Source organism: Vanacampus margaritifer, chromosome 9, assembly GCF_051991255.1.
Source record: "Vanacampus margaritifer isolate UIUO_Vmar chromosome 9, RoL_Vmar_1.0, whole genome shotgun sequence".
Classification (NCBI taxonomy): Eukaryota; Metazoa; Chordata; class Actinopteri; order Syngnathiformes; family Syngnathidae; genus Vanacampus; species Vanacampus margaritifer.
Window position 1 is genome coordinate 7,122,827 of NC_135440.1, and position 27,474 is coordinate 7,150,300.

The following is a 27,474-nucleotide window of genomic DNA, read 5'->3' on the forward strand; positions in this document are numbered from 1 at the left end:
ACTAATATAACTATGGTACTATTTGTAACTATTACTAATATTTGTAATTGTTTTAAATTAAAATTAATTTTAAAAATTTAACTTAGAAATTAAAATTAAATAATTAGTCGCTATTCACAGTGTTGTTGTCTGTTTGATTATTGACATGAAAGCAAACTAGAAACATCACAGGTAACCTCTCTTTGGAATCACCTCCCACTAAATGTTGGGCAAGCCTGTACATTTTTAGAACTAGTCTTAAAAACAACAACATTTTTATTCTTTTTCTTTTGACTCAGCATGAGACTTGGGATTGTATTACTGCAAAATTAGCGTGTGCGTAACTCTTCATCAGAATAATCACCAGTCAAGACCTTGATAGACTCTCTTTTTATTATTAAAATTACCGAATGAACAATGCTGAGCTCTCAGAAAAAGAAAAAAAAAGACTCTCTTTTTATTGCGCTCAACGGGCATCATGAAGGCAGCATTAAGCCACAAACGTAGTTAACCACACTGTTAAACAGCAAGTTAACAGCCGGTTAAAGTTAACAGAGTTTTGAACAACAAGATAACAGTGCCGTTAAAGTTAACCATTAGTTAAATCTACTTAACCAGTGATTAAAGATATAACCGAATTTTGAATTTTGGCCCATGTAGTTACTGTACATATGTGTCTGACAGATTATTTGGTTAAAACCACTCTAAAATGCAAGGTGTTTTCAACCAATATTTATTGGTGATTGGGCCAACCAATACAAATTGGTCATTCTGACCAAGATATTGGTTAATCTGTGTTAGAGGCCGACAAAAAGAGTATCACTGATTGTCACACCCACCTAAATGGGGCGAAATTCATTCTCTGCATTTGACGGATCCCCTGAGGGAGCAGTGAGCAGCCGTGGGGCCACGCTTGGGAATCATTTGGTGATCTAACCCTGCAATTCCAACTCATAATGCTGAGTGTCAAGCAGGGAGGCAAAAGGGTCCAATTTTTATAGTCTTTGGAATGAACCAGCCAGGGATTGAACCCACAACCTCCCAGTCTTAGTGCAGACACTCTAGGCCAGTGAGCTGATCATGCCAAGTGATCTATCGAGACACACATTTTAATTTTTGAACACTATTTATAATAATATATTGTACTCACTTAAAATTAAAATAATAACACTAAGAAATACATTTATAATACAATAAATTGATACAATAAATATATTTCCAAGTGATCTATCTAGACTTACTTTCTATTGTAACCAATTTCATTGGTTGTTTGGCTAACCAATAAAATTGGTATGCCCGTAACCACCCGGAATGGTCAATGTCTGACCAATTTATTGGTTAATTAAGCCAATATGAGCTAGATTGATTTTTTTTTAACCAATCCATTGAGTGTATGATTCATTCTCACTGGAATCCCAAAATTATGATATTCGATTAGTTTTTAACTGCTAATTCGCATCTCACTTCGAGTCACGACCAGCCCTAAAGTGTGTACATATATACTAGGTCAGACTCACACCCAAAATCTACATTCGCCGTTTGCTTTAAATTGATTGACATCGTGCACTTTTTCAGCAACAACAAAAAACACACACACACACAAAACACATCATAGCCTAAGACATGGAAAAAAAAAGGATTAAAATGGTAAATAAAGTGCACATATAGTACTGTATCTACATCATATGGTGGGTGCCCTAATTGCTTAAGGGCCACACATTCACTTATTTGCAAAAATAATTTATTGAAGTGAAAAGGTAACCCCTATCAGCACCTAACATATTTTGTTAGTGTAACAAAACAAACAAACAAAAAAGCATGGAAAAGTTGTCACTACATTGATTGTCACATTTTTTTTCTTAATCTAAACTGTTTTAAACCACAATTTAATTGTTATTCACCCGGGATCTAGTGTGCACTCTTCCACTGTACAGTACTGTGATTTTCTGCTTAGGTCCTACCATTTTGCACTTTGACTTATTTTGCCAGTTTTGCATGTCAACATACATAACACCACTGACTTGTCCCAAATGATGATGCCATCCTAATCACAACTGAAATGAACACCTTCAGCTGGTTAATATGACAGCTATTGTAACAGTAAATTAACTTACTTTAGAGCAATAGTGACAGAGATATAAAGCAGCGACCATGTATGTTCCCACCATACATAGGATTTGCCTTCACGTCAAAGTGTTACTCATTCATGTGCGTGCACACATTGGTTCCATCATTACACCTGGACTGCTTCCCCCTTGATTTCCGTGGGCCTTGTAACAGAACGGAGCACAATATAGGAGGAAATTGTCCAGCAGGATTCATTCTAATATCTGCACAAGGCCTTTCATCCCTCCTTTTCTCTACTGGGAAATTTCATGAGGAAATCCCTCACATGTTTGGACATGGAGCGCAACTGTCCCAAAACAGGACCAGACCCTAACGAGAGGGGAGCCAAACTAAGTCAGGCAGGCTTAGGCACTAAAACAGAGACAGGGGCTATCAGGATCACGCAGAGACCCCTCAGCAATAGCCGGTGATGAGGGAGTACATGCAGGCTGATGCTTTTTGTTTTCTCTGATTGTTGTACTAACTCTGGAAGGCGCTGTTCAGTCTCCTTTGGTTATCCGACACATATTGTTTGATAAAAATAGCTCGTTGGTTTACAGAGTTGTGGAAGGAAGGGGAGCGTGTGTTTGATCTATTAGCAGAGCTGCTGCTGCACAGGGTAAAAGGAAAAGCCCATCCAGGAAGGGTCTGATCCTCTTTAAGGCCTGCACTGCATCAAACACTTGTCAAACACCAGGCAGATGGACAGCTGAGTGGCTTCGGCAGATCGGATCACAGAAACGGGCCAACAAGAATCACTGCTGCTCAGCTCATCTATCCAGACATGGCTCTCAAAACTCTTGTCAATAATCCCCCTTGTGTCTCACTCAAACACAAACACAGGGCTTTGGGCCATATGGCAGACATTTTCTTGTTGGTTTTAGATGTGTATGATTACAGTGCAATTTCAACAGTCATTTCAAGGTCTCACCTCACTAAGGTTTGTGTACCCCAAAAGGCAGCGGCATCTGTCAGAGTTACAGCACAGGAAGGCGAAAGGAATCAAATCAAAGAGAGACCTTAAGCTCCCACTAATCCAAGAGAGATGTCCAAGGTCTATTGGGATCAGTGACCTGAACCTTGCCACCCAACAAGAAAGAAATGTATGTTTGAAAGAGGTTTGATATGGCACCCTGGCAAAGTGCAGTTTCTTGACAGTAACCACCCAATTGTGCCTTGGATTTGGTTAATTATTCAGTTATACAGTCCTCACACCTCTATGGACCACCAGTGTCTATGGCAGTGGTGTCCATACACAAAAAGGACAGGATGCAAGGGCCAATGATATATAAGATTTTGATATATAGTGGATGTAAGTCCTACACAACGATAAACTGCCAGGTTTTTATTATATGAAAATGAGAGCAACAAACATTATTTTAAAACTTTAATATCTTATTATTAAAATCACAATCTAAAACGTTAAATGGGAGTCAGCACACACATGCCACCATTTGAAGTTGCTCAGATTAACCCCAAATAACATCCAACTGTTCTAGTAGGCTTCCTCACATATTTTGTAGTCACATCTTACAGCCCATGGTCCAGAGACCTCCCACAGAGTCAGAGGGATTGTATTGTTCAAAGCTATCGGCCAGGAGAAGAATTTAAGAAAATATGGCCACAACAGTGACGCTACCAAGAACTGGAGATCCCTCTAAAATTGAGGAAAATATGAGAGGAAAACTGGTCATGGAGACAGGCAAGCGGAGCTGCAGAAATTTCTAGCAAGTACTGGCTGATTAGTACATAGAGCAACTATCTCAAGTTTTAATTTGTCAGCCCTTTTAGTGGAGTGACAAAACGAATCCCTTAGAGATAAAATACTGTAATAGTACAATGACACAGTAAGCACACACAACCAATAACCCAAAACGAATCAGTTACGTTAGCCAGGATGAGGCACTTGAGGTCAAGTATATTATTTAATATATTTAATATCTACGGAAGAGCTCAACTTCTTCTACGCATTGCGCCAATGGCGCTTAACTCAACACTGCCACCGAGTGGCAGCAGCAATGTACAGCTCTGCCTCTCCTGCCCACACGGACAGCATGTCCCAGACAAAAAAAAAAAAGTTACTTTCTTTCTTCAACTCAAACAGAAGAAGTTCATCAACTCCAACAACCCCATGAATGCAGGTCGGCCCTTATGTTTTATGTCATCAGAAAACCCGTAAAAGTCACTCTTTTAAGCTTAAATTGCTAATGTGTGACATCACCTCAGTGTTCAGCTTTAGTGTGATGGTGGGAGTGCAGGACTCTACTGCATGCTCTCTACTTACAATCACAAAGGTTCTACTTGTAGTTGCCCCTTGTATTTGTTACTGTGTAGTTGACCTCCCCCTCACACACACATACTCACATAGATAGAAAATCACAAAGATGTGCACACAACCAAAGAGAGCAGGTTTATACTTGTCACTTTGTTGTGTCTCAAAGTCTCCATCCTAGCCCATTGCTCATGGGCAAGATTGGGTCAGAAGCCAAAGACTCGCTTTGAATCACTACATTTAATTAAAAGCTGTAATGTCTCTATAAAACTGACGGCCAGATATAGAGATAGACAGGCAAGGAGGGTGGAAACAGGAGGAGAGTTGCGAATGAGCTTCTGGTGGCTGAGACCGAGTTGCTGCAACTGTGCACCAGATGTTTTCGGGCACCCTTGTTCAGATTTCCTTCTTTCTCCTCAAGTCAAATTGCTGGAAGAAGACAACATGCGGGGCTGCTCTCAACTATGTGCGCCACATCCTCTTCTATGTCCTGCGTGTTTGTTCCTCAGGCAGCCTCGTTGAGTAAAATGCAACAAGCAAGCCAATGTCATCCCTATCTCAGACAGGAAAGGAGTGGAAACAAGACCAAGAAAAAGTGCTGCTAATGCGGTGACTTAATCTGCCTGTGAGGTCGATTTTATTGTTTCTATGCGACTTTTACTTGTTTCTCACAGTCTGTTTGAGAACGTATGCATATGATTCCTCATCTGCATGGTGTGGGATATGATGAAAGTTTTGTGGCCAACAGGAGAATTGTCAGCTGCGCTGTAGTGGAGGTCTGGCAGACTGTGACCAGCTTGGGTTATCTAAATATGAGGTGAAAAACCCTGACACTGGGCCTACTTAAAACAAGGGTTAGATCGATATACAATCGGGTGACAAATTAGAGCAAGCAGCCAGAACAGCTTCAATGTGCTTTGGCACTGATTCTACAAGTTTCTGGAACTCCATGGGAGAAATACAAAACCATTGTTCCGAAGATATTTCCTTATTTGGTGGCGGACTGCACTGTCTCCAAAGCTGATCCAAAATGTCCCAATTAAATTAAGTTCAAATGGTTTCATTTGAGCATTAAATCGTTAAATGAGCCATGTTCTATTTCAAACCATCTGCATTTGTTTATGCACTCGTTTATTCATATTTTGACCCTCGTCACCGATCGGTGGACACTTGTGGTTTTTGGATGTGACTTCTTTTTTTTTTTAAGTAGGATGAGCAACTTTCATAAAACCTTTGAAGTCACTTGTAACTGTAATGTTTTGCTATAAATTATGATATAAAATAACAATGCAGTCCTATTTAATCAAATTCAATGAAATTTGAGCGTCCGTCAATCGTCAACAGTCGGGTTGCCCTTCTGTCACCGTCAACCCGTCAATATTGCGAGCCGGACCAATTTGTAATCGTAAAGCCATTATTCGTCATTCCTCAGCGAATGGGCGTCCGTCAATGTATCCCATCATTGGTTATTTTGCTGACATTTAGTGTGTACACAGTCCTAACTGACACAAATACTAATACTTAGGACTCTTAGCTGTTCAAAAACTTAAAATGACGCAATGCTAGCTGTCTAACAATGCGCATGATCTCAAATAAATAAACTGAGTACTGAACTAATGCTTGCATAAACATAGCAGTAATGAGAAATTTACAACAGAAGGAAAACATTATCGCTGTCTGTAGTCACCTCACAACATGGCCGGCTATCAGTATTGGGACAGAGCCAGTAGAGTGAAGGCTTGGAGAATGGTGTGCAAGGAAGGTAGGATACCTGGTAATTGTATATTTAGTTTACTGAAGGAGAAAAATAGTGTCTTGGCCCAGTCCCAGAAAAGAAGTGGAAGTACTATTTTGTGAATGCATCACGTGAGTCATGGGACGGGCGGGTCAAACGCTAGTTCTTTTTTTGGCGCCAGCTACGACCGGCCAACAGCAGATGTTGGTGTGCTTACAATAAAGAAGATGGCACAACCAACCAACGTCTACCGTCAATGTACTTGGGAGACATTACAGTACTCTGCGGTGCATCAGTGAATTGGGCGTCCGTCAATGTTTCTGTCATTGGACAACAGCATAAATGATCCTTTAGTACTGACCTGGATATTGATGATTACATTGACAAACAAACCCACTTCCGGCAATACTTAGTCCGCCAAGTTTCTCATCAATCTTTTAATTATTAACAAAACGGGAGTCTCTAATTGATGGATTGATGGACTTTCCATCAATACGGAATGTCCACCTCTTCCTATTTATATAATGTTATGTTGATTGGGCAGTAGTTTCGTAAATAAGCAGAGTTTCATAATAAAATCATTTATTTGTGAATCATTATCATCTTTAATTTATAGATTAGGAAAAACTTCCACATTTTCAGCTTTCTGATTTAATAACCAAAAAACATAACACTTCCCCTTTTTAATCATCATCATTCAAGCAGGCAGGACTATTGTAAAAAAAAAAACATCATTTATTTATGATTTAACATATTCTGTCATTAAATTCCATCAACTTTTTTGGTGGATGTCAAAAAAACTATCTCCCTCACCAAAGCTACCCTAAATAATAAACGATTGCTGAACTTCAAGTCTGGTAACATCACAACATTGAATTAGAACTAGAATTGTCGTTGTTATTGCACAGAGTACAACGGAATTTAAGATGCATTTAAACTGGGTAGTACAACACTGTAAAAAGTGGCAGGCAACTGTATTTCAAAACGATAATAATCTTCCAGGTCTCTTAGAACATATGATGTGGAGGGCAGGATTTGTCCAACAGGCTGGAGTTTGGTATAGTATGTGTCACAGGGTCCGAAAAGAAGAAGAAAAAACAGCCTAAACTGCCAATCAAGTGGAATACTCTCCAAGGTCACAGCCTTAAACATGTCATGGGTAATATCAGCTCATATACTGCTCAGCAGGGGGAAATAGCTCCCATTCACGGAGCATGGGAAACTTGTTCTGTGAATTTCTTGGGGTCTTCTCCTCTGCTCGGGTTTGTTGGCACTTTGTTTGCATATTGGCAACCTCTCATTTCCTCATTTTTGAGTGAGTGAGTGATTCATATGCATCAATAATATGACGACATTTGTTAATTCTGTGAATATGTTTCTCAGATTCACAAGGGACACAATCAAGCCATATACACTACAATATGTAAACATCGACCATAGATGACTTGCACAATTTAATCGGGACATATATATTTATCAGAAAGTGTCTGTCCACAGCATTGTTACTACCACCACCATTGGATTTATAACATAAAATAATCTTATTTTATGTGTTGCCGTACATGAGTCTGCAAAAGTTAGTTTAGCAGAACCATAACTCAACTGTGAAAAAGTGTGAAATAACACACAATTGGCAACCCCCCTCAGTCCTCCTGCCTTGAAACGACCAGATGACAATAATGTAGGGGAAGTTGCCAAGAGCATTGCTAACCCTTTCACCTCTCACCTTCCATTCTTCCTCCCGCAAATCTTTGAAGAACCTACACTTTTATGGCTCATGCCTGTGGTATGAAGATGGGCGCTCCATATAAAGCCACTAGGATCATGGGGTGTTTCATATATTGCATTTCTGAAGACAGTTGGATTTGGATATGGGAGCAGGGGCACTTAGTAGAATGTTGATCAGAAGTTCTACAAGATAACAGAGGGGGTCACAGTAACTACCGATAGTCCATATCCTGACTACTGTCGAGGTGCCCTAGAGCAAGGCAATAAGAACTACATTACTGGTGAACAGTATGAGGACATATTCCTTGTTCTCTTTTCAGCTCACCTTTTTAGTTATACAACCAGTTTTAATAGTGATGAAATCTAACTGACCCACGCTGGTGGTGATAAAAAGAGTAAGAAGTCACACTGGAATGGCCTGTATCTAGATCCAAACTGACCTAACAAGACAGGATACTTTTGAGGCCTAACTAGTTCCTGTTTAACCATATAGAGCAGTGTTATTAAATGAAGATTAAGCCATGGCTCCGTCAGTCACAACAGGCCACAATGTGAGCCACACTGTTGAAATCACTGTGACAGGGTAACTGCCAATTACAACTCCCTTGCTGTCCTGGGAAAGAACTTCTCACTTATTGTAGCTCCCGCAGGCAAGAAGAACAGATTTAAATTGTCTGTGATATTTGCCTGGCCAGAGATAACCCTTAATCACCACCCATCATTCCATTGTGGCAGAAATCAGAGCAGGACGTCCTCTAAATATTCTGTATAGTAGAAAGTAACATCAATTTGAATAAGGTACGTACAAACAATAGCGTTAATCTTTGACTCAAGACTAATGTAGACTAGGGTGCGCTTGTGCATACTTTGGGTTTTACAGACTAGCTGACTAGTTGACTTTACAACTCCAAAATTACAATTAAAGCATGACATTGACATTGCTAATCATGTCTATATCCGTTTATATACGGATGTGCTTTTATTTTGAAGGCCTGTATGTACAGCCGTGGCCACGTGTCTAAGATCCTCGTCTGCCACTGTGGGAACTCCAGTTCAACAACATCCACCTCCAACATCTCCTGGATACATGGCTGTGGTGTCCTTGAACAAGACACCGATACCCTGAACTGCTCCCTGGGCGATTAAATAGCCTCATGCTGCAGTGTGTGCCACGAACAGTGTATTTGCTGTGTCCAGTATTGTGATGGGTCAAATGCAGAGGTTACATTTTGCGTGTGTGACCGGCAAAATATTGTTGACGCAGATAATGCCTGCATGCTGTTTCTTGCATTTGTAAAAAAAAGAAAAAGAAAAAAAGCTTACAATGTGGTTTACGCCTCGTCATCTGTTTGAACCTCTTGATAGGAGAGCAGGGAATTATTCCACCACACACGAAGGGGTCCGTGATTATTTGCAAACACCATAAATTACCGGGAACCTGCGCGATGGTGGACCCAGAATGAGGGCGGGTTTCCCCTGTTGGATCAAGCTGTGCAACTCTGTCTATTGCAGAGGCAAGTATACTGGCTGGAAATACCATCACCTGTCATCTTGTGTTCTAATGTGTATGTTCTGAGTGAATTTGGTGTAAGAGCTGTCCATTGTTTGCTGATATGGATTATTGCAAAGTCTTTGCTACTCCTTTGAAAATGACAAATGATGTCATTAGTTGAGGTCCACTTGACTTTCATCACAGTGTTGATCCTAAAAAAAATCTGAACTTGTGCAACCCACTGGGTTAGTGGTATCCAAACTATGGCTCGTGGCCATTTGCAGCCCACCGTCCATTTTTTAGTGGCCCGCAGCATAAATAAAAAATAAAAAAATTTGACTCGGTCTGCAACCCTATTGGGTGTGTGTGTTGAAAAGGTGGGTGGTGCGACACCCAAATCCTTCGTGAGAACAGTACAACGAACCTGAAAACTTATGGAGATTTACCAGATATGCAAAGAAGCTAAGGTAGTAACAACATTTCTCTTTATAATGTTTCATGAATAAACATGTTTTAGTTGAAGAGCGTCATCTTATTACAAATTAAAAGAGGGGCAGATCTGTTGTACCGGATTACAGGGCTGAGGACCACCACAAAAACCATGAAAATATCCCAAATTATTTGCATTATTAACTTTAACAGAAAATTAAGAATAAACAACTACAACAAAAACGCCAAAACAAAACACATAATTGCTTGCCGTTTTTTTTTTTTTTTTAAGCAAAGTGAGCCTTCCATCCTTCGATTATTCTGCATGTGGCCCTCTGATGAAAAAGTTTGGACACCCCTGCCCTAGCCTGCAAGATACTAAAATGGTTTTGTGTTTTCAGCAGTGGATTTGGGCTGATCTCTGTACATTGTTTTTCAGGGGCAGATATTTTGAAGCAGATGTTTCACAGACAGTAATGACCAGGGGGGTTCGGAGCACTGAAGATTTACCCCAGACCCAGACTGGCTTCAGACAAACCCGGGCATGGATCCCACAAGTCAAACAATTCCTCACTGGGATCTGGATATACATTAGCCATTGTGCCAGACTAGTACAAAGACTTAAGTAAATAAACAACTGCCCCTTCTCTGACATGCCCAAATGGGCTTCAACAATAGTTTTTTCTACGTTGCCTTCTGGGGGAATGATGAGGTAATACTGTCTTCTAAAGTACAGCATGGGAAAAGTGTGGCAGAGGGAATGAGATTATCTTGAAGACAGCAAAGGTAGTTAATCACCATGCTTATTATCACGCATATGCATGGAATGACAGAGCATTTGTCGTGACAGCATCTTGTAACTGAAATAACAGACGATTGGCTATACGAGGCCCACAGCCAGAAGATTGTCTCTGGTTACACATATGAGAAATCAAATCCCTCTCAATAAGCCTGATGCTCAGGTATTCTATTGGCTAGATTCAATCATATCTTTCATCTTTTAGAGCACACTCCTTGTATGACTCTTGAGGTGCGCCCTGCCTCAATTGGAATAGGCTTCAGGGTGTTTATGTTCTTAAAAATAAACACTTAATACATGTTTTGTTTTTTTAAAAAGGGGCTGTGCCATATCACACCACCCATAATACCTGTACAATTATTTACATGATGCAAAAATGCAATACTAAAAGGAATCCTACAGAAGCATTTTAGCAACTACTGACAAGCAACCAGAGAGCATTTTGTTAGCACAAATAAATACTACAGCCTGTAAATTACAATTACTGCTAAGCGCCCTGTGATAAAATTTTGAGACTTTTTCTGAGTTTCCAAACTGTTGAAAGACACGTATTTTAATGACTATATTGATCGCATAAGAGACACACAAAAAAACTCGGAACTTCAGAGATTGTTTCCACCAGCTTGCTTAAATTCCTTTTCCATCATAATCCATTTTTTGTCCCACTCTTTTATGCATAACATATGTCAAAAAGAGCCTGTGACACGGCTTAAGTTTGACATAATGCTGTTTGTCATTTGCATGCAATAGCCATTGAAAGGCAAAAGCGTGTAGAAAGAAGCGGATTTGAATTTGGCGCTGTTGTGACGTACGATCGTATGTGCCCAATGTGTGGTTGCTACATGCCCACTCAACTCAGGAAAAATGACTGACGGCGTCTCAAACTTAGGATCAACTTCCAATCTCAGATGAATTGAGAAATATACTGCCTCAATTTATTTTGGGAAGCATTTTGGAACCGGACGTGTGTGTTGGACACATTTCCTGAAGAAAGCTTTCACGCACTGCACATACATTTCAATTTTATTTTTTTAAGCGGCACACTTGCATACACATTGACACACATTGCACAATCCCTTTTGGCAGCAAGGTCATGTGCTGAGGTGTGCCAGTATTTAATACGCCCTATTCTATCTGCGCTAGTCAATCAAAATACAGTATCAAAAAGAAAGAAACCTACACCCATGTGCACAAAACTAGCACTGGGCATAAAAATAGGGCTCAAAATATTTAATTTTCCATCAGGCAATGTACACAAAGGGATTAAAAAAATTGTTTTCAAACCATATGCAATTATATGAATTATTTTGAGCTGGCAATGTTCAAAAATATTAAATTCCTAATTTAAATTGGCAGTATTCAAGCATTTAAATGATTATTGTAAAGTCAAGCACTTATCCTTTAAAAAATGCTGAAAAGCAAAGTTTTCTGTTCCACAATTTGCACACAGCCATGCTATTCTATTTTGTATATGTAAATTAATCAAAACTTACATTTGCTTACTTCCCTATTGCAAGTTATGTATGTTTTTATTTATTCTTTGTTTAACCAGGTAAGGCAATTAAGAAACTGTTCTTACTTGCCCAAGAAGAATTCAACAGCAGACAGTCAGAGCCATGATTAGAACCGGTGACCCTTTAGTCACTGAGCGACTCGCTCTATCAGCTGAGTCACAATCGCCCCATAAACAATATCCTCTCAATTTTGACATGACTCAAAAGTTCTGGCAAGCAGATCAAACTTGCACATCACTTATTTCGGGTGCTTTTTCCTACTAAAGCCTCAAAAGCTGGTTTGTATTGTCAAATTGGAAAGTTACAATCTTAATTCTTAAATAAGTATAAAGCAGCCAGTGTGAACAGTAAATTGTAAAACATTACTTAAATGCAGATTTACAGATGGATGAAAACAACAAATGGTTAATACCACCACATATTTTATACATCCTCCACATAAAGGATGAACCCCCCTTTTTTTTTAGGGCCAAGTGACGAATCAAGACACTGTTATTGTGGCAACACCAGCTAAGAACAGCTAATGAATCCCAGCAGTGTGAGCGATGTATGCTGTTTACACTGACCTGCAACTTATATTGAACGCATCAGACACGGTTTACACCACTCTTAACATTTGCTGTACAAACAAGTTGCCTTATGAAATTATCTGCACTTTAGTTTCCATGCTTGTGTCTGATTTCTCAGAGGGTTTAGATCATTCCAGACATAAGGAAAAGAGTATGATTGGCCACATCATTCTCGTACGTCTCAACAAAGCTTGAAAACAATGATCCATCAATAATTTCCAGTGTAGTTCAGCTGCTTAAAAATGCAAGTTAGGGTGAACAGATAAGCATTTCCATAAGTGATATATACTTACGGTACTTCTGTTTAATCCACAGAATCCATATGGGGTTATCTAATCCTGTGCTTAACAAACATTTGTGTATAGCGTCTAGAGAATTATGCAGGTAAAAATGTTCATTTTTAGACTATTTTCCACATTTGACCACTATAAATCCCTCTTATAGATTTCAAAGCTTTTTTATTTTTTTTATTTTTAATTTTTTTTTAAATCTGGTCAAACTGTCTGCAGCATGTCACCCGTCACCTGCATTTCAGACCTCTCGTGCCATATGACAAAAACAGTATTTCTTGTGGCAAGTGATTATTTGCCAATTTCAAGTCAATGTCTTTTAGTCTTTTTTTTTCTTATTCATGCCATTCAGCTTCAGCAGCCTACATATTCTACATTGTATTTATTTAAAGGAAATAGTGTTAAGTTTCATTGGCTTTTGTCAAGTGGGGATTTTTTCAGGCAGTTAAGCAGTGGGGAATTAATAACACATGCCAGAGTCTGAAACGTACCTATGTCACAAGGTTAGGAATGGCTGGGATGTCCATACAGTGACACTTTTACAAATAGCTTTAAACAGTACAGCAGAAATGTTACTCAGTAGGGAATCGTGCCGAGAGATTTACAGTGACCACGTTAGTGGAACAGTAGCTATGTGACGGATGAACACAGGGAGCCTGCAGCTCTTTTCTAAGAATTTAATGGAAATAGTTCTGCAATTCAGACTTTACAATGTTTCACCAGCACCTTTATGTCAGGTGTAATTTACTGCCGTAACCATGCATACAAAACAAAATTTTAATCAATGATCACCGTAAAGTCTCTTGAAAAGGTCAAGCAGGCAAGGCAAAGGCATTGGAAGGTATGTGGGGGTTGGGGGAGAATTTCCCTGACAAACAGAACAGCCTTTAAGAAATAAATGTGCGGTGGAATCACAGTTTCCAGCAGCAACAGTAGCAGCAGTTTCTGTATCATTGAAATATGAGATCCCAACAGAGTTTATTGAGGTTTATTAACTCTTTCAACACTTCACTTAATCATGCTTGCTTTCAATGCACAGTAGTAATTTCCTCTATCTGTTAAGCAGTTTGTTTTCTTTACCCGACAGCCAAAATTATATCTGCCACTGTAATTGCCTCCTTATTTGGTGAATTAAACATTTATACTCGGCTTATCCTAATGCAAAGTTTACAAGAAAGTACATTAAGGTTTAGTACATTTATTTTTTAAAGCACTGTAAACTGAAGCCATCGCACCAAATAGTGCGTTGAGCCATTAAAAATGACTACTACAGATTTGACTTTTCTCATTCAATGACCTGCCACGCTTACTGTGTGCACCACAAATATCTCTCATACTGACGGGAGGAAACAGAGGCGACCATTGAGGTAACCTGCAGATCGTCCTTAAGAAGGGAGGTGGGAAAGTGGGGGGGGAAATATACCTCAGAGAGAAAACTGCCTTGCAGCCCACAATGGAAAATTACTGATATTTCATGCACGGAAACGTCACAGAAAGCCTCACTCGCACAGACAAAGTAAAAACAATGTGGTGTGTTGGGGTTACATGAGACAGGTGGAACTCAGAGTGTGGGCAAGGTCTGTGTCTGGGATTGGAAGTCAACTATTTTCTTTATATTTGCAGCGTAAACTTTTAGATGAATGTGGAAGCTGTACAAAGTATTGCTGTGTGACCTCCCTACCTTTTCTGCAGTGTCTCATGGCCATTTTGCACCTGCGCGACTCAGCAATGGTGGGACATGGTATTGTGTCCTTGGGTGGTTTCTTTACAATGTGCCGCGTCCGGGTCTCCAGACCCCACCTATAGCCACAGGTTTTGTTTCTTCTGGTGCAAGCTCCCCATTCGCTCCACTGCCCGACCTCGCAGCCATCTATAGACACACACGGTGGTATGCAGTGAAACCACAGCAGAAACTAAGTCACTAAGAAGCAATCCACAGACCCCACGTCAAAGCTTTAGTACTGGGTGAAGGAGCTTTACTTAGGATGCCATAAGCTTTTTTGTGGTGTGCTTGTTTTTGGTATCTAGGGAAGACAAATAATGTCAGAGGTAGGCATTCCATCAGTAGGCTACTGACAGAAGGTCAGTCAGTCTGGCACTGTCGGACCCCTTTTTTGCTGACGACTGATGGGAGCACGCATTTGTCTCGTGTGTTTGTTAGCAGGAGTTTCTTAGAGAGGATTATATATGTGTCAGAGTGAGTTCTCCTGTTTTTAATAAGATCTCCGTGGCGGGTGGTAGCCAGCTATGATTGGCTAAGGAGGCGAAAGAAACCAAATGTAGTAACGATGATGTCACTCTACTTAGCCATGACAACACAAATCTAGTCTTAGTGTGTGTCTAAAATTTTTATTCATGTGTATTTATCTTTTGGTTGGTTATATATAGTTGTGGTTTTCCGTTAAATTTTGGTGAGATTATTTTTGCCAAGAATATTATCTATACAATGACTTTCCGTTTGGTGCACGCAATTACTTCCTGTTTGGACACTATGCTGCATAGCACGAGAGACTCAAAGAGAAAGACAGACACATTATGTTGTGAGATGGATTTTTATTATCTTGGATTATCTACTACTGGGGTTACAAGGTGCACTTATGCTATATTTTGTTTGTTTGTTTGTTTGACTCAAAAATATTACTGTAAATATTCATTGTAAATACTATAGAATATCTTTGTTTTAGTTTTCACAGTACGTGTTGTGGTTCTTTACCGGAGTAGATACACTGTTTGCTGTGAATGTGTGTGAGGTAGTAAGTCATAGTAGGAGAATGAGAGGAAGATCTGTAGTTCCTAAAATAGCGGTGACAAACTATAATTTTAGCAGTAACAAACTCTTATTTAGCGACAATGGAAGCGCGGTTAAAATAACAATGACGGACTGACGATTCCAGTTTTGTTTGGCTTGGAATAATGACAGACTGACGAAGGTCCGGCCGCTGAAATAACAGCAACATTTACTGACATGCCCATCTCTGAATGATATGCACTATATTTAAAATATCTACAGTATGTGAATATGTGCATGTCTTTCATGTTTGTGTTGTTACCTCCACACTCCATGGTGTCCTCCAGTGGGGCAAAGCCCTCGGGGCACTTGTCAAAGCATCGCCCTTTGTGTAGGTAAAAACCTGACTTGCATTTGGTGCAGAAGTCTTTACTGAAGCAAGACTCACAGTTCTCTATCCTGCACCCTGGAGAGAGAAGGAGAGACATCAGGGTCCATCTGATCTCATCTGGAGTTGATCGAGAGCTCTGGGGTTTGGGGAGGGGGGTTCGTGAAAGGATTACACAGTCTCTGCCTCTGAGAAAAATGCCCATGCCCTATGAATCATTTCCCACCAATGCACGGTAAATGTTGAGCTATTTTTCTTCTTCACAGAGAGCAAACAAATGGTTAAGCGATAAGCAGAAATCCTGATGATGTCCTGTGTGTCCGACTGACCTACAGTACATCAGCAAATTGCACGAGCATGTAACTGTCTGGCCATAAAAGTCAAGTATCCATTAAGCAGCCTAGTATAGAACTGGACCGTTCAGAACACGGCAGTCTAATTTGGAACTGTAAACATTGATCTAGCTTGCATTTCCTCCATGGGAAATGTGAGCCAGATTGTGATAGACTACAGTAAATAGTGCAACACCAAACCAACAAAATTGTGTAAGCTACTAAAGAATTCAACAGAGGTACATAACATTGCTTAACAGTCAGCTTTGTCTGGGTAAACACACTTGAGTTCTTCTCATTCAATTCGTGACATCGCATGTAATTGATTATTCCCTGTCCACTATCAGTCAACCAATAAGTTGCAATGTTTCTCTCCACGTCTTTGGCAGTGTGTAGCACTGTGGTTTACAGTTTATGGGAGCATGCCTAAATGGTACAACAACTATCAGTTGTTTTGATACCCAACTTTTGAAAATAGTAATGTAAGAAATGGTGTACCTTTAGTGAAATGAATAGAAACATGTCTTTGAAGGAAAGCTTCACAGGAAGTTCACGTTTTGCACTTTTGCTGCAGTAGGATAAACACATGCCTTAGGGCTATGAATGATGTGCCACTGCTGCCAACCATGTCAGTTTCGATAACTGATGTCCAATTTTCAACTAAGTTGGCTCGCTGAGTGGATCTTTTAGGATTTACAGATACAAAAAGAAAAGGATGGGTTATGATAGGGGGTGGGAAAAATAATGTGCACACTCTCGCTAAAGACACCGTGATGTATTTAGTCATAAAACATGACTTGCAATAAGCTTGTGTGTTTTTTTTGTCCGTGCGGTGTGCAGGTCATGTTGCAAAGAAGATGATTGCAAGACAGTGCTTGGTGCTTTCATTATCTGTAAACAAAAACACAACCAAGTTTAAGCTGCCATACTGTCATAATTCATAATTTGCCTTTAATGGTGTGTACCATTCTTTTTTTATTCATGTCATGCAGAAATTATGTTGACCAGTCAGTGAACTGCAATGTGTTAACGCCACCATTTAAAACAGGATTATTAGAGAACCCTGGTGAGCCACTGTCCGGCCTGTTATGTCTGTCCCCCCCTCCAACACAGCTGACTCAATTGATCAGCTCATTAGCAAGGTCTCTAGAAGCCTGATAATGATCCTGTTCATTGAATCAGGTGTATTGGTGGAGGGAGACATTGAAAACAGGCATGACAGTGGTCCTCGTGGACCAAGTTTCCTACCAATAATTTGTTACGTTAGTAACACCCAATCAAGGGAAGAAAAGAGCTTATTTTCACTTATTGTCTTTCGCTGTGTGGTTAATTTAACGGTTACTTTACCCATCTTTATGCTTCCTCTCAGTGTGCCTATAAAAGTTGGATGTTGCACAAATTTATATGAGTGTTTCTGCTTAAGATGTCGCTTGGCAAATGAACTCCTTATGGCTTTGGGAACCAAACTTAATTACCGACGAGTTTTCTTCTAATATTTTGAGAGAGCTGCATCTCGAGTCATCTTCATCCACTATGTGTGCAGGAGGTGTGGCACTCCTGGCAACACTGGTAAAGCAGCACACAAGCACCGGCATTTTGTGTTTCTCACTGAACACAGTAGAACTGGCCTGGTCTCGACCGACCTTGATCAAATATACCGAGTCTGCCCTGTCCAAGACAAGATGGAGTAAAAAATGCCTTCAATTCCAAGACAAGAACGAAGACCCTTAAGAATTGGACTCAAGACCGGTTTCAAGACTGATCTCAAACTACAACAATAACCTGTAATGCTTGGTAGAAACAGCTAATAATAATAATAATTTGTCATTTGACTTCCATTTTGGCTAGAGAAAGAGGTGCCCAAGTCCGGTCTTCAAAAGCCCCTATCCAGCCTGTTTTCCATGTCTCCCTCCTCCAATGCAGATGAATCCAATGATCAACTCATCAGCCAGCTTTGCAGAAATCTGATAACGATCCTGATCGTGAATCATGTGTGTTGGTGGAGAGAAACATGGAAAACAGGCTGGACAGTGGCTCTCAAGGACCGGATTTGGGCACCCCTGGGCTAGAGACTTACAAGGTGCAGTGTCATCCGGTCCTTGTAACTTGTAAGTTAGTGGAACTTGGTATTGACGTTTGAGTTTCTTGGAGCTTAAACTGTCATGTATGGCATCTTATTGAGGACCCAAATGCAGGGAAAACAACTGGTGCCAGGCTCAATGCAGCGCAAACTGAAAGTTTATAAACAAAAGAATAACTAGGCTATGGGGAAAACTGCCAAACTAAAAATGTAACAAAGTCCTGATATAAGGTCTAAACTCAAAGGAGCCAAGAAACACAAGACTTACAGCAAACAAGAAAAAGGGACTAGACAATGGTAGATGACGCGACAATTATCTGACAAGGACTGAACGAAAACCATGAACAAAATACAAACAAACTAATGAGACGAGAATCACCTGGACAAGACACAAGTGGCTGAGGGAGCTGATTGGAAGACACAAGGGACTGGGAGAACAAGCACAGGTGGACATGGTAAAACTTGATGAGACAATGACAACAGGGACACATAACAACTAAAATCGAACCAAAACAAAACACAGATCACGACATAAACATTGTTATTGTGATTTTCCATATGTCAAAGTAACAGACACAGAAGGTTGCGCTTTTATCTATGACCCTTACAGGGCTCAGGAAAGGGAAGGCTCTCACAATCACACCCCTTAATTACACCATCTCCAGCTAACCATCAGGCCTCCTTCTCGACATTCCTCCAAATCAAGGGGGTCCCTCCCCACATTACTTTGAACCCTAAAGTATGGCCTCAGCCCACTCACTCTGGTCCCACGCTTACCAGAGCAGTCTAAACAAACTATGGACTCACACACATGTGCAAACACAAAGTAATCAGATATGGTTTGAGATACACCAACTGCGTGATAAAAGTTCATAACATACTGAAAAATGTTGCAACACTAAACAAATCGAAAACATCTTTGGTTATTTCATGATTGTAAAATGATAAATTGTTGTTCTTAAAATTACAATTTGAAAATACATTGACTTTATTTTATTTTATCCAATGCTATGTGTAACCACATAGTGATACAGAGCCAGCTTTGCCTGAATGAAACTACGTCAGGCAGGTGTGATACAACGAGAGCACAATTCAAGGACCATTTGGGAAGCTAATAAATCACAACGCAAATTAGAAAGCACAACACTGTCTTTTACCCTTCGCACCTCCCAGGCCTGTCATCACTAGAGAGACTTTCAGCTCCCTAAAACTAAAAAAGAAGGAATAATAATAAGGGCGAGAACATCTGGCAGTACTCTGTAGCACTCACAGCCTGTTCTGCAATCCTCAGGTATCAATAGTCAATACAAGCCAGAGGGACCAATTCTGAGCGATATTTACCCAAAAGTGTTTGGACAATTTGCTTTCTAAATAAAAGATAACTAAATATGTCCCCCCGCCAGATGGATGAGGTGGATGGCACATCGATGAGACTCAGCTTGAGGGTCAGAGGTCATCATATCAGAGAAAGGAATGAGTAGGGACGAGATCGTTATGACAGAGAACTACCCCTGTGTCCAGTTATCAGTCAAAAGGCTATCAAGGACAGTGGAGGCTATCTATGACACTGGAAAATCTCCCACATTGACCACCAGCAAGTCTGCTGGTGGAGTCAGTGGATTTTTCAGCAGCTCCACAAACAGATACAGGGGAGCGGGTTCATTCGCCCAGTGGGATTAACCTCTGGACCACCTTTAAAGGCTTCATCTAGGTGCCTGTGGGAAATTTATGAGAAATAATGAGGTCATCAGATCTCACTGATGATCCGGTGTTCCTAGGACTTAAACATATTATCGTCATTATCTTCCAGCTGAATTCTGCCTGGGAGTTACAGCATGAAGGAAGATGTTGGCACTGCGAGAGGAAATTCAAAAGCTGCCAGGGCAGTGTGATTATTGCATTGTCATTGGTGCTGCACGACTTTCGGATTCAGATGCATTTTAACTTGAGACATGAGTCATCAAGAGTCAGTTGTCACACAGTGGTACATGCTTGGCAGAAGCCTGGGTCTGAGGAGGATGTGTACCAATTGTATCAAGGACACGCAAAACCTCATGTCAGCTTCAGTCAAATTAAATTCCTCTACAGTGTCAAGTGTAATCATGCAGTTTATTTATAAGAACATGCACTGCTTAGAGAAAGGGTGCTAAAATATCCTGGCAAAAATCGATTAATCTCTTGAGTTCCAAACTGGGTCTTTTACATATCTGAGCAGGATATGGTTTGTCACACCACTCATCTCAGACTCCTCGTGAAAGCCAGCCAGACTTGATGTTGCATAGCAGGAGTGTCCATTTCCTAAAAGACCTGGCAATGTGAAAAGGAAAACAAGCCCTATTTTTTTCCATTCTTTGCATCCAAGCTGAGGAGAACAGCTCTGACCTACTCTCTAGGCCTGGGGTTTGGCTGACATGGAAGCTTTGGCTTGCTCACTGCCACTCAGCCATGACATGCGGAGCTATGGATGGCAAGAGTTCACGGCAAAGGCCAGAGCTGCCATGTTCCTCCCAACTCTTTCCATGCTGTTTTTTTCCACATGGGTGCACCTCCACATGCCAATGTCAAACTAGGTGAAGCAAAGGTGGTGTTCTTGTCAATCACAATGTCCTACAGAGGGAATGACAATAGCAGACATTTTAGTGGCTATCCTGGTTTCCTCCTGCAAAGAAATAGACAGTAGTTCACTAAGATCTGCTTCATTATCTTCACAGCCAGCTGCAGCGGACACACAAACATGTCTTAGGTTCAGACAGTGGTCAAGCACACAGCATTTTTATAGTCACACAATCGTCGACATTGCAGTGCTTCAAAAAACATGCAACTTGCCGTCTGGCTGTTATGTCCTGAGAGCAGGGCTTGGTTTGTTCGTGGATCATTGTATTTATCTGCCAAATCTGAAAGTGTGGTCTGTAAAGCTGTGATTATTAAAACGTCCCTTGGTATAGAAAAGAGGCCAAAAGCAACTGGTTGCTTTGTTGGTCAGGCAATGCAGTGGAAATACCCGCAAACTTCTGAATTTGACTGAGAAAGATAGGACTTGAATGAGGATGATTGAGAAAAACAGAGAAAATGCCATTGCCACCAAAGCCAACAAACCAGTCTTTACACCTTTGAAACTCATTTCACAGATGTCCGATGTTGTAAGACTGATATTCACCACAAACACAGCTAAGTCCTGTGATGGACAGTGACCTCAAACTATAAATAAAAAAAAAACATCAAAGGCAGTGATAAATACCCAAAAGGAAACACCTATTTCTGTGCTATAACAAAGGCAGTAAAAGAGAAATCAGACATAGTAAATTGTGTAGAGTACATTTTACTCTAAAAAGAGTGTATTTGGCCCCACTCTAAAGAGAGTACAAATTTACACTTGGAAGAGAGTAAAATATTCTGAGTAAATTTTATCAAAATTTTGTGAAAAATATTAACTAGGTTTTTTCAAATACTTTGAATAAATTTTACTCTGATTTTTTTTTTATTTACTCTACAAAATTTACTGAGTGGCACGCATACTTTATTTCACTATTTTATTTAAGCTGTTTCCAAACTGTTGGCAATCCTGTGCCCTGATCAGACTGGATGCTGGTTGGCAGCAAACATATCTGAGGTTTTTGTGTGGTTACTGATCACTGCAAAGGGGCAAGAGCAGCTATGTTCGTGGTCAGCCTATATGTGAAAAGCAGCAGGGGTGTGGGGGGCTTACTGGAAATTGCGCTCATGCTAACCCTCTGAACACATTGTCAATTCTAAAAAAAGAAAAAAAAAGAAAAAGACTTTCTATGAGCCAGAAAGCTTGTTTGCGATGGGAATTTATGTATTATGAAATGTGACACAAATTTGGATGTACATTAAGCAACCCACCATGTGACTATAGCTACAAATATGCTACACATTTCCTGTGGAGCTGTGAATTGACACCCACAAACACTGATGTGGGCCTGTGTGGATGATAAGCACCCCTGGGGTTAATTCTGTACAAGTGTTATATATAAAGCCATCCCTAAGCTGTTAAAAGACACTTTTGCAAAGACAACACCTATAATAAATAGACACGTGGCTATATACTGTATGAGGTTTCACAACTAATTAGGTAGAAGCATGTATTGGGCTACTTGGAATGCAAACCAAACTGGTTTGGGTTCAGCTTTTTCAAAAAAGTGTTTTACAAATAGCCATGTGCTTATCATCTAATATCCTACAAAACTTGGAAAGCTCAATTCAAACACAACCGCTAAATGAAATTTAAGCAGCTGGTAGAATGTGGCCATTGTAACCAGGGCAGTAAACAGTTCACAAAAATTTAACCTACCATGTACTGCGTTTGTGATTGGGAGTCCATATAATTCAAGAGGACACAGTAGCAGACATGACCAGATTCAGACAAACAATAATTTTAGGACCAGAACAATATGCCAGCATACTCAAATGAATGAATGAATAAATTACAGTTTAAAACAACCAGGGGTTTAACTTGAATTTGCTAGGCAATGTGAAAAAATATTCAAGTTAAAAACATTTCATTATGTGTAATACAATTTGGGGGCATGTGAAAATAATACACAATGTAATAAAGATCTACCGGTACTCATATACTCGTTTTTTTAATTTGTCTCATAATGCGCATGACAGAGGACCGGACTGGCTGACAGTCCTAAAATAGCGACAACCAACTGTAATTTAACGATGACAAAAAAGCGGTTAAGGTACCGTAACAATGACGGAGTGAAGGACTGACGATTACAGATTTGGTCGGTTTGAAATAACAATGGACTGACGATGATAGACAGGTGCCCTGGATGCTGGCGAATGACGAATGATGGACCGGCAACATTTTCCGACGCGCCGACCTCTAGTACTATAATATGTTTTGTTTGTCCAACATGAGTAGTACAGCACGTATAGGCAAGTCCTAATGTAACATGCATGATATTAGAATTATTTTTAACAACTGGGGACGAACAAAGACGTGACATATAAGTACAATTTTGTAGTTTACTCACTGCAATTTACTCTATGCTACCAGAAAAATGCAAATTGCAATCATTTTACTTTTGTTCATGAAGTATTTTTCTCTCTCTACCTTCTTTTCTGGGCTGTTAAGTTTTTATGTTATGAAAGTGGCTTTAAGTCTTAAAGTCAATATGATTGCGTGAAAACATTGAACAATCTTCCAATGGTTCCTACTTCATATTATTGTGCCTAAAGGTTTTGGCACCTTCCATTTGGGCTTCATTTTAGTTTGTCTGCCAGGAGTTTGGCTCAGAGAACCATGGGTTCAAGTTCCTCTGCTTTCATAAGAAGCATTCAGCCAACACCTCCTGCCCCATGTAAACCCGTAAAAGATCTCTCTCACACTCTTGCTCAATCTTCTCTCTCTCTCTCTCCCCCTTTCTCAAGTTAAAATTGTTATTAGAACTGAGCGCTATATGAGAAGGTGAGGGAGACATCACATTAATTGGGCTTTCGAGTTTGTGATTTGTTGGCAATTTCAAGCAGTTCAGTGTGTAGCCAGACTCTCACCCAAAATCCATTGGGATAAGCCCGAGCACACTTGCAACCAAAGCAAGGATACGCGGTTCAGAAGATGGGCAGATGGTTGGATGCACTTAAGAGTTAAAGTTTAACAAGAATGACAAACATTGCATAATAAATTAGTTTTCAAGAAAAAAAGAGCAATGATTACATTTATCATATTAACAGTTTACTCATGCTCAGGTAAGACAACGTGCTTATACAGTACACGTATCATATGTTCCTTGGTAACATGAGAACAAATCAAAAGGAGTTCAATTTTGTTGAATTAATAGAGTTGTAGGAATTTCTCATATTGAACCATATTGCTGTTGAAAGTTAATGCTTTATCACTCTGTAGTCAAAATACACTTGATGGTGTGGAATCTGGAAAATTCAGCTGTAACTGGCTAGATGTTCAAAGTCAAAAATGACTATGACTGCCAATAAATAACACAGTCTGGTGAAAGAATCCGCAAGCTTGCAAAAAAAAAATTGCCAAGAGACATTAGCTTGATGCCTTAAGGGTCTCATATTATTGAACTTTTCAACATACTAAGATAATTCTCAAATGTGTAAAAGACATGTTTGTGACATGCATTCGTCAAAATTGGCTTTGGATCTAATATTTTTGCTGTCTGTAAATCAGCCACAAAAAAAAACCGCTCTGTTCAAAACGGCCTATTTTAGGGGTGTGTCACTTTTATGTAAATAGCTGCACCAGGCCCACGCCTAGGCCACACCCTTCTCTCTCGAAGGGGCAGTGATTTCGGTCACTGTAGCCATGTGCTAATGTTGTGAATGGAAACGACTGGCCATGGGAGCAGAAGAAAAGAAAAATACAGACATGTCTTTTACACATTTGAGAACTATTTTAATATGTGGAAAAGTGGCATAACGTTTTACTATCAGAAAAAGTTGCATGTTACTACAGAGACTATGTTGTAGCGTTAGTTTGTGACTGTTTAGGTGGTGTCCTCGAGGGCCGCAGTCCTGCAGCTTTTGGAGGTTTCCCTCTTCCAACACAAGCTGATTCCAATCAGCAGGATCGTTATCAGGCTTATGCAGAGTTTGCTGATGAGCTGATCATATATCAACTGTGTTGGAAAATGGGAGCATCCAAAATCTGCAGGACTGCGGCCCTCCAGGACCGGAGTTTGACACCTATGGTTTAATCAATGGTTATTTTGCCGTAACCGGCAAATCTCCCACAAACGTTATTTTGCCGTGAATGCTTGTAGACATTTACAAGTGGTTATGAATAACATAAATGTGCACATTTAGGCAACTGCGCGGTCGCAACGTGCAAGCCGTCTCGTCGAGACCACTTAGCGGCCGGTTAGCATCACAAAGTCATGTCAACTAGGTGGCGAGTTGCCAGACACGGCAAATTAACCACCGCGGATTGTATCTTGACAAAACAATACACGAACCGCTTCATATTATCCAACCACCGTCTGCTTTATCATATCTGACCTCTTGTAACCAAACAACCTCAACACGACAAATGGAACTCCCACTTTAGGCACTAAAAATACACCAGTAATATGGTAGAAGGTGCACAGCTCTTATTAGAAAGGATACGAACACTGTTGGGATCGATCCATTATGTTGAAACGTGTTGCAAATCCAGCTCTGAACAGGCTTTCACTAAACAAAACAGTCCTTTGAGAAATGATGTCGGTACACGTCCTTCAAAAAATAAAATGAATCCACTTTTTTCTCAAAGACTCGGATGAAGGAAGCAACCACTTGTTCCTGGTAGTTGTTTCTCCATTGCTCTCCATGGAGCATTATCAAGCAGGGGAGAAAAAGAAAGGAGCAGCCAGCCTCTCAAATTTCAGTGGGCGTAACAAATTTTTACCAGAGGTGGTTCCACAACCCGAGCGGGCTGGGTCGAGTGCACTTCCGTCTCTTTTTGACGTCACTAAGTCACGGAAGTTTAATCTGCCCATTTGAAGCACACATTTTAGAAAGGAGGAGAAAGCTAAATAAGTTGCAGACTGACTTTTTTCATACCTGATTGGATTGTAGACAGGCCGGGGATGCATATTATTGATAGACAACCCCACTGAAGGGCATTTTCATACTATAGAAACTTTAATGCTAATATGCCATCGTCTTTGTTGCTCAAACAGTATTCAATAACATAGCTAACTTTTTGCCCTTCTCACTCTTTATAGATCAATATGAGAAAATAGAAATGCAAATTATCATCATAAGGGTCTTTGAGCCATGCTTTGTCTGGTCACCTTGGACATTCATACCATGGGTGAACCTGCCAGAGGCATAAAGCCACAGACAATTTAGATCCTAGTATCACTGGACTCCTCCAAAACGATAAGGTGAAAGCTCAGGCTGGGGACGTACAGCCTCATATTTCAAAGATCTGTACACAATTCCTGAATACTGAAAACATCCCAGTTTTTGCAAGGCCAGCATACTTTGTTCATGTTTGGTGTGCTCTTGATTTGCATATGAGTCTCTGTGCTCCAGTTCTTACTAATACCCACCAACTTTGTAAAGCCATTGAAACCAACATTTCAGAGACCATAATCAACAACCTGATAATTTTTATGCAAAGGAAATGTTTTGCGCTGCTTCAGACAAATGTTGATCACAGATACTGTTTTCCTGGGAGTTTATGATGAAACTGAAGTTGTGTGGGAAAAGGACATAGTGGTAAATTGTACAGTAGGTATGCAGGACAAAAAAGAATGTAGTCCGTGTCACTTACGGGAACACATGTTGAGTTCGGGGCTGCGCATGCCGTAGTAACCAGCTGGACAGTCATGAAGACATTCGCCATATTGTCTCATCCTTTCTCTCCGCAGAAACAGGAAAAGTTTGGGCTGGCAGTTTACACAGCCGTTGTCTCTGGAGCACACTGAGCAGCCTTTACAGATGGGGTACGCTCCATAGGTAGCTGCAGGACGTAAAGGAGAGGCAATCATCAAAAGAGGGGAAAAAGACTTTAAAACGTTAAATCCCACAAACTCTGACCATCACCTTGTGTTCAGCTCTTCCACAGCTAATTTAATAAAATAATGGTCTTGTCATGTTTCGGTTCTGTGGGGGTTGGGCTTTTGTTTGTTATGGGTGTTCTTGTTGTTTTTGTCTGTGGTTGGTGTTTTTGTTATGTGTTCCTGTTTTTTTCCCTTGTCTTGTTATGTCTAACCACGTCCACCTGTGTGTCTTCCCTTCCCAGTTTGTGTGACTAATCTGAGTTTCCTCAGCCACTTGTGTCTCCCAAGGTGTGTCTCATTAGTGTTAGTGTATTTAGTCTGTTATGTCTGTCCAGTCAGTGTGGGAGCATTGTCTACGTTATGTGTGTCAAATCTTCGTCACAGGCAAGTTGTCTTCCTCACAGCCAAGTCGTCTTCATTACAGCCAAGTCGTCATCGTCACAGCCAAGTCGTCATCATCACAGCCAAGTCGTCATCGTCACAGCCAAGTCGTCATCATCACAGCCAAGTCGTCTTCGTCACAGACAAGTCGTCTTCGTCACAGACAAGTCTT

At 40.3% G+C, this 27,474-nt stretch overlaps 1 protein-coding gene across 1 annotated transcript in view; it reads right to left on the reverse strand.

Annotated features, from left to right (window-relative positions):
* rspo2 (R-spondin 2) overlaps window positions 1–27,474 on the reverse strand; it is a 76,058-nt gene that overhangs the window by 15,964 nt on the left and 32,620 nt on the right. Inside the window, exons 3-5 of the mRNA XM_077575738.1 lie at window positions 26,693–26,881; window positions 15,964–16,107; window positions 14,595–14,783 (exon numbers count right to left, since the gene is read on the reverse strand). Of these exons, the coding sequence (XP_077431864.1) occupies window positions 14,595–14,783; window positions 15,964–16,107; window positions 26,693–26,881 (522 nt within the window). The remainder of the gene's footprint in view (window positions 1–14,594; window positions 14,784–15,963; window positions 16,108–26,692; window positions 26,882–27,474) is intronic.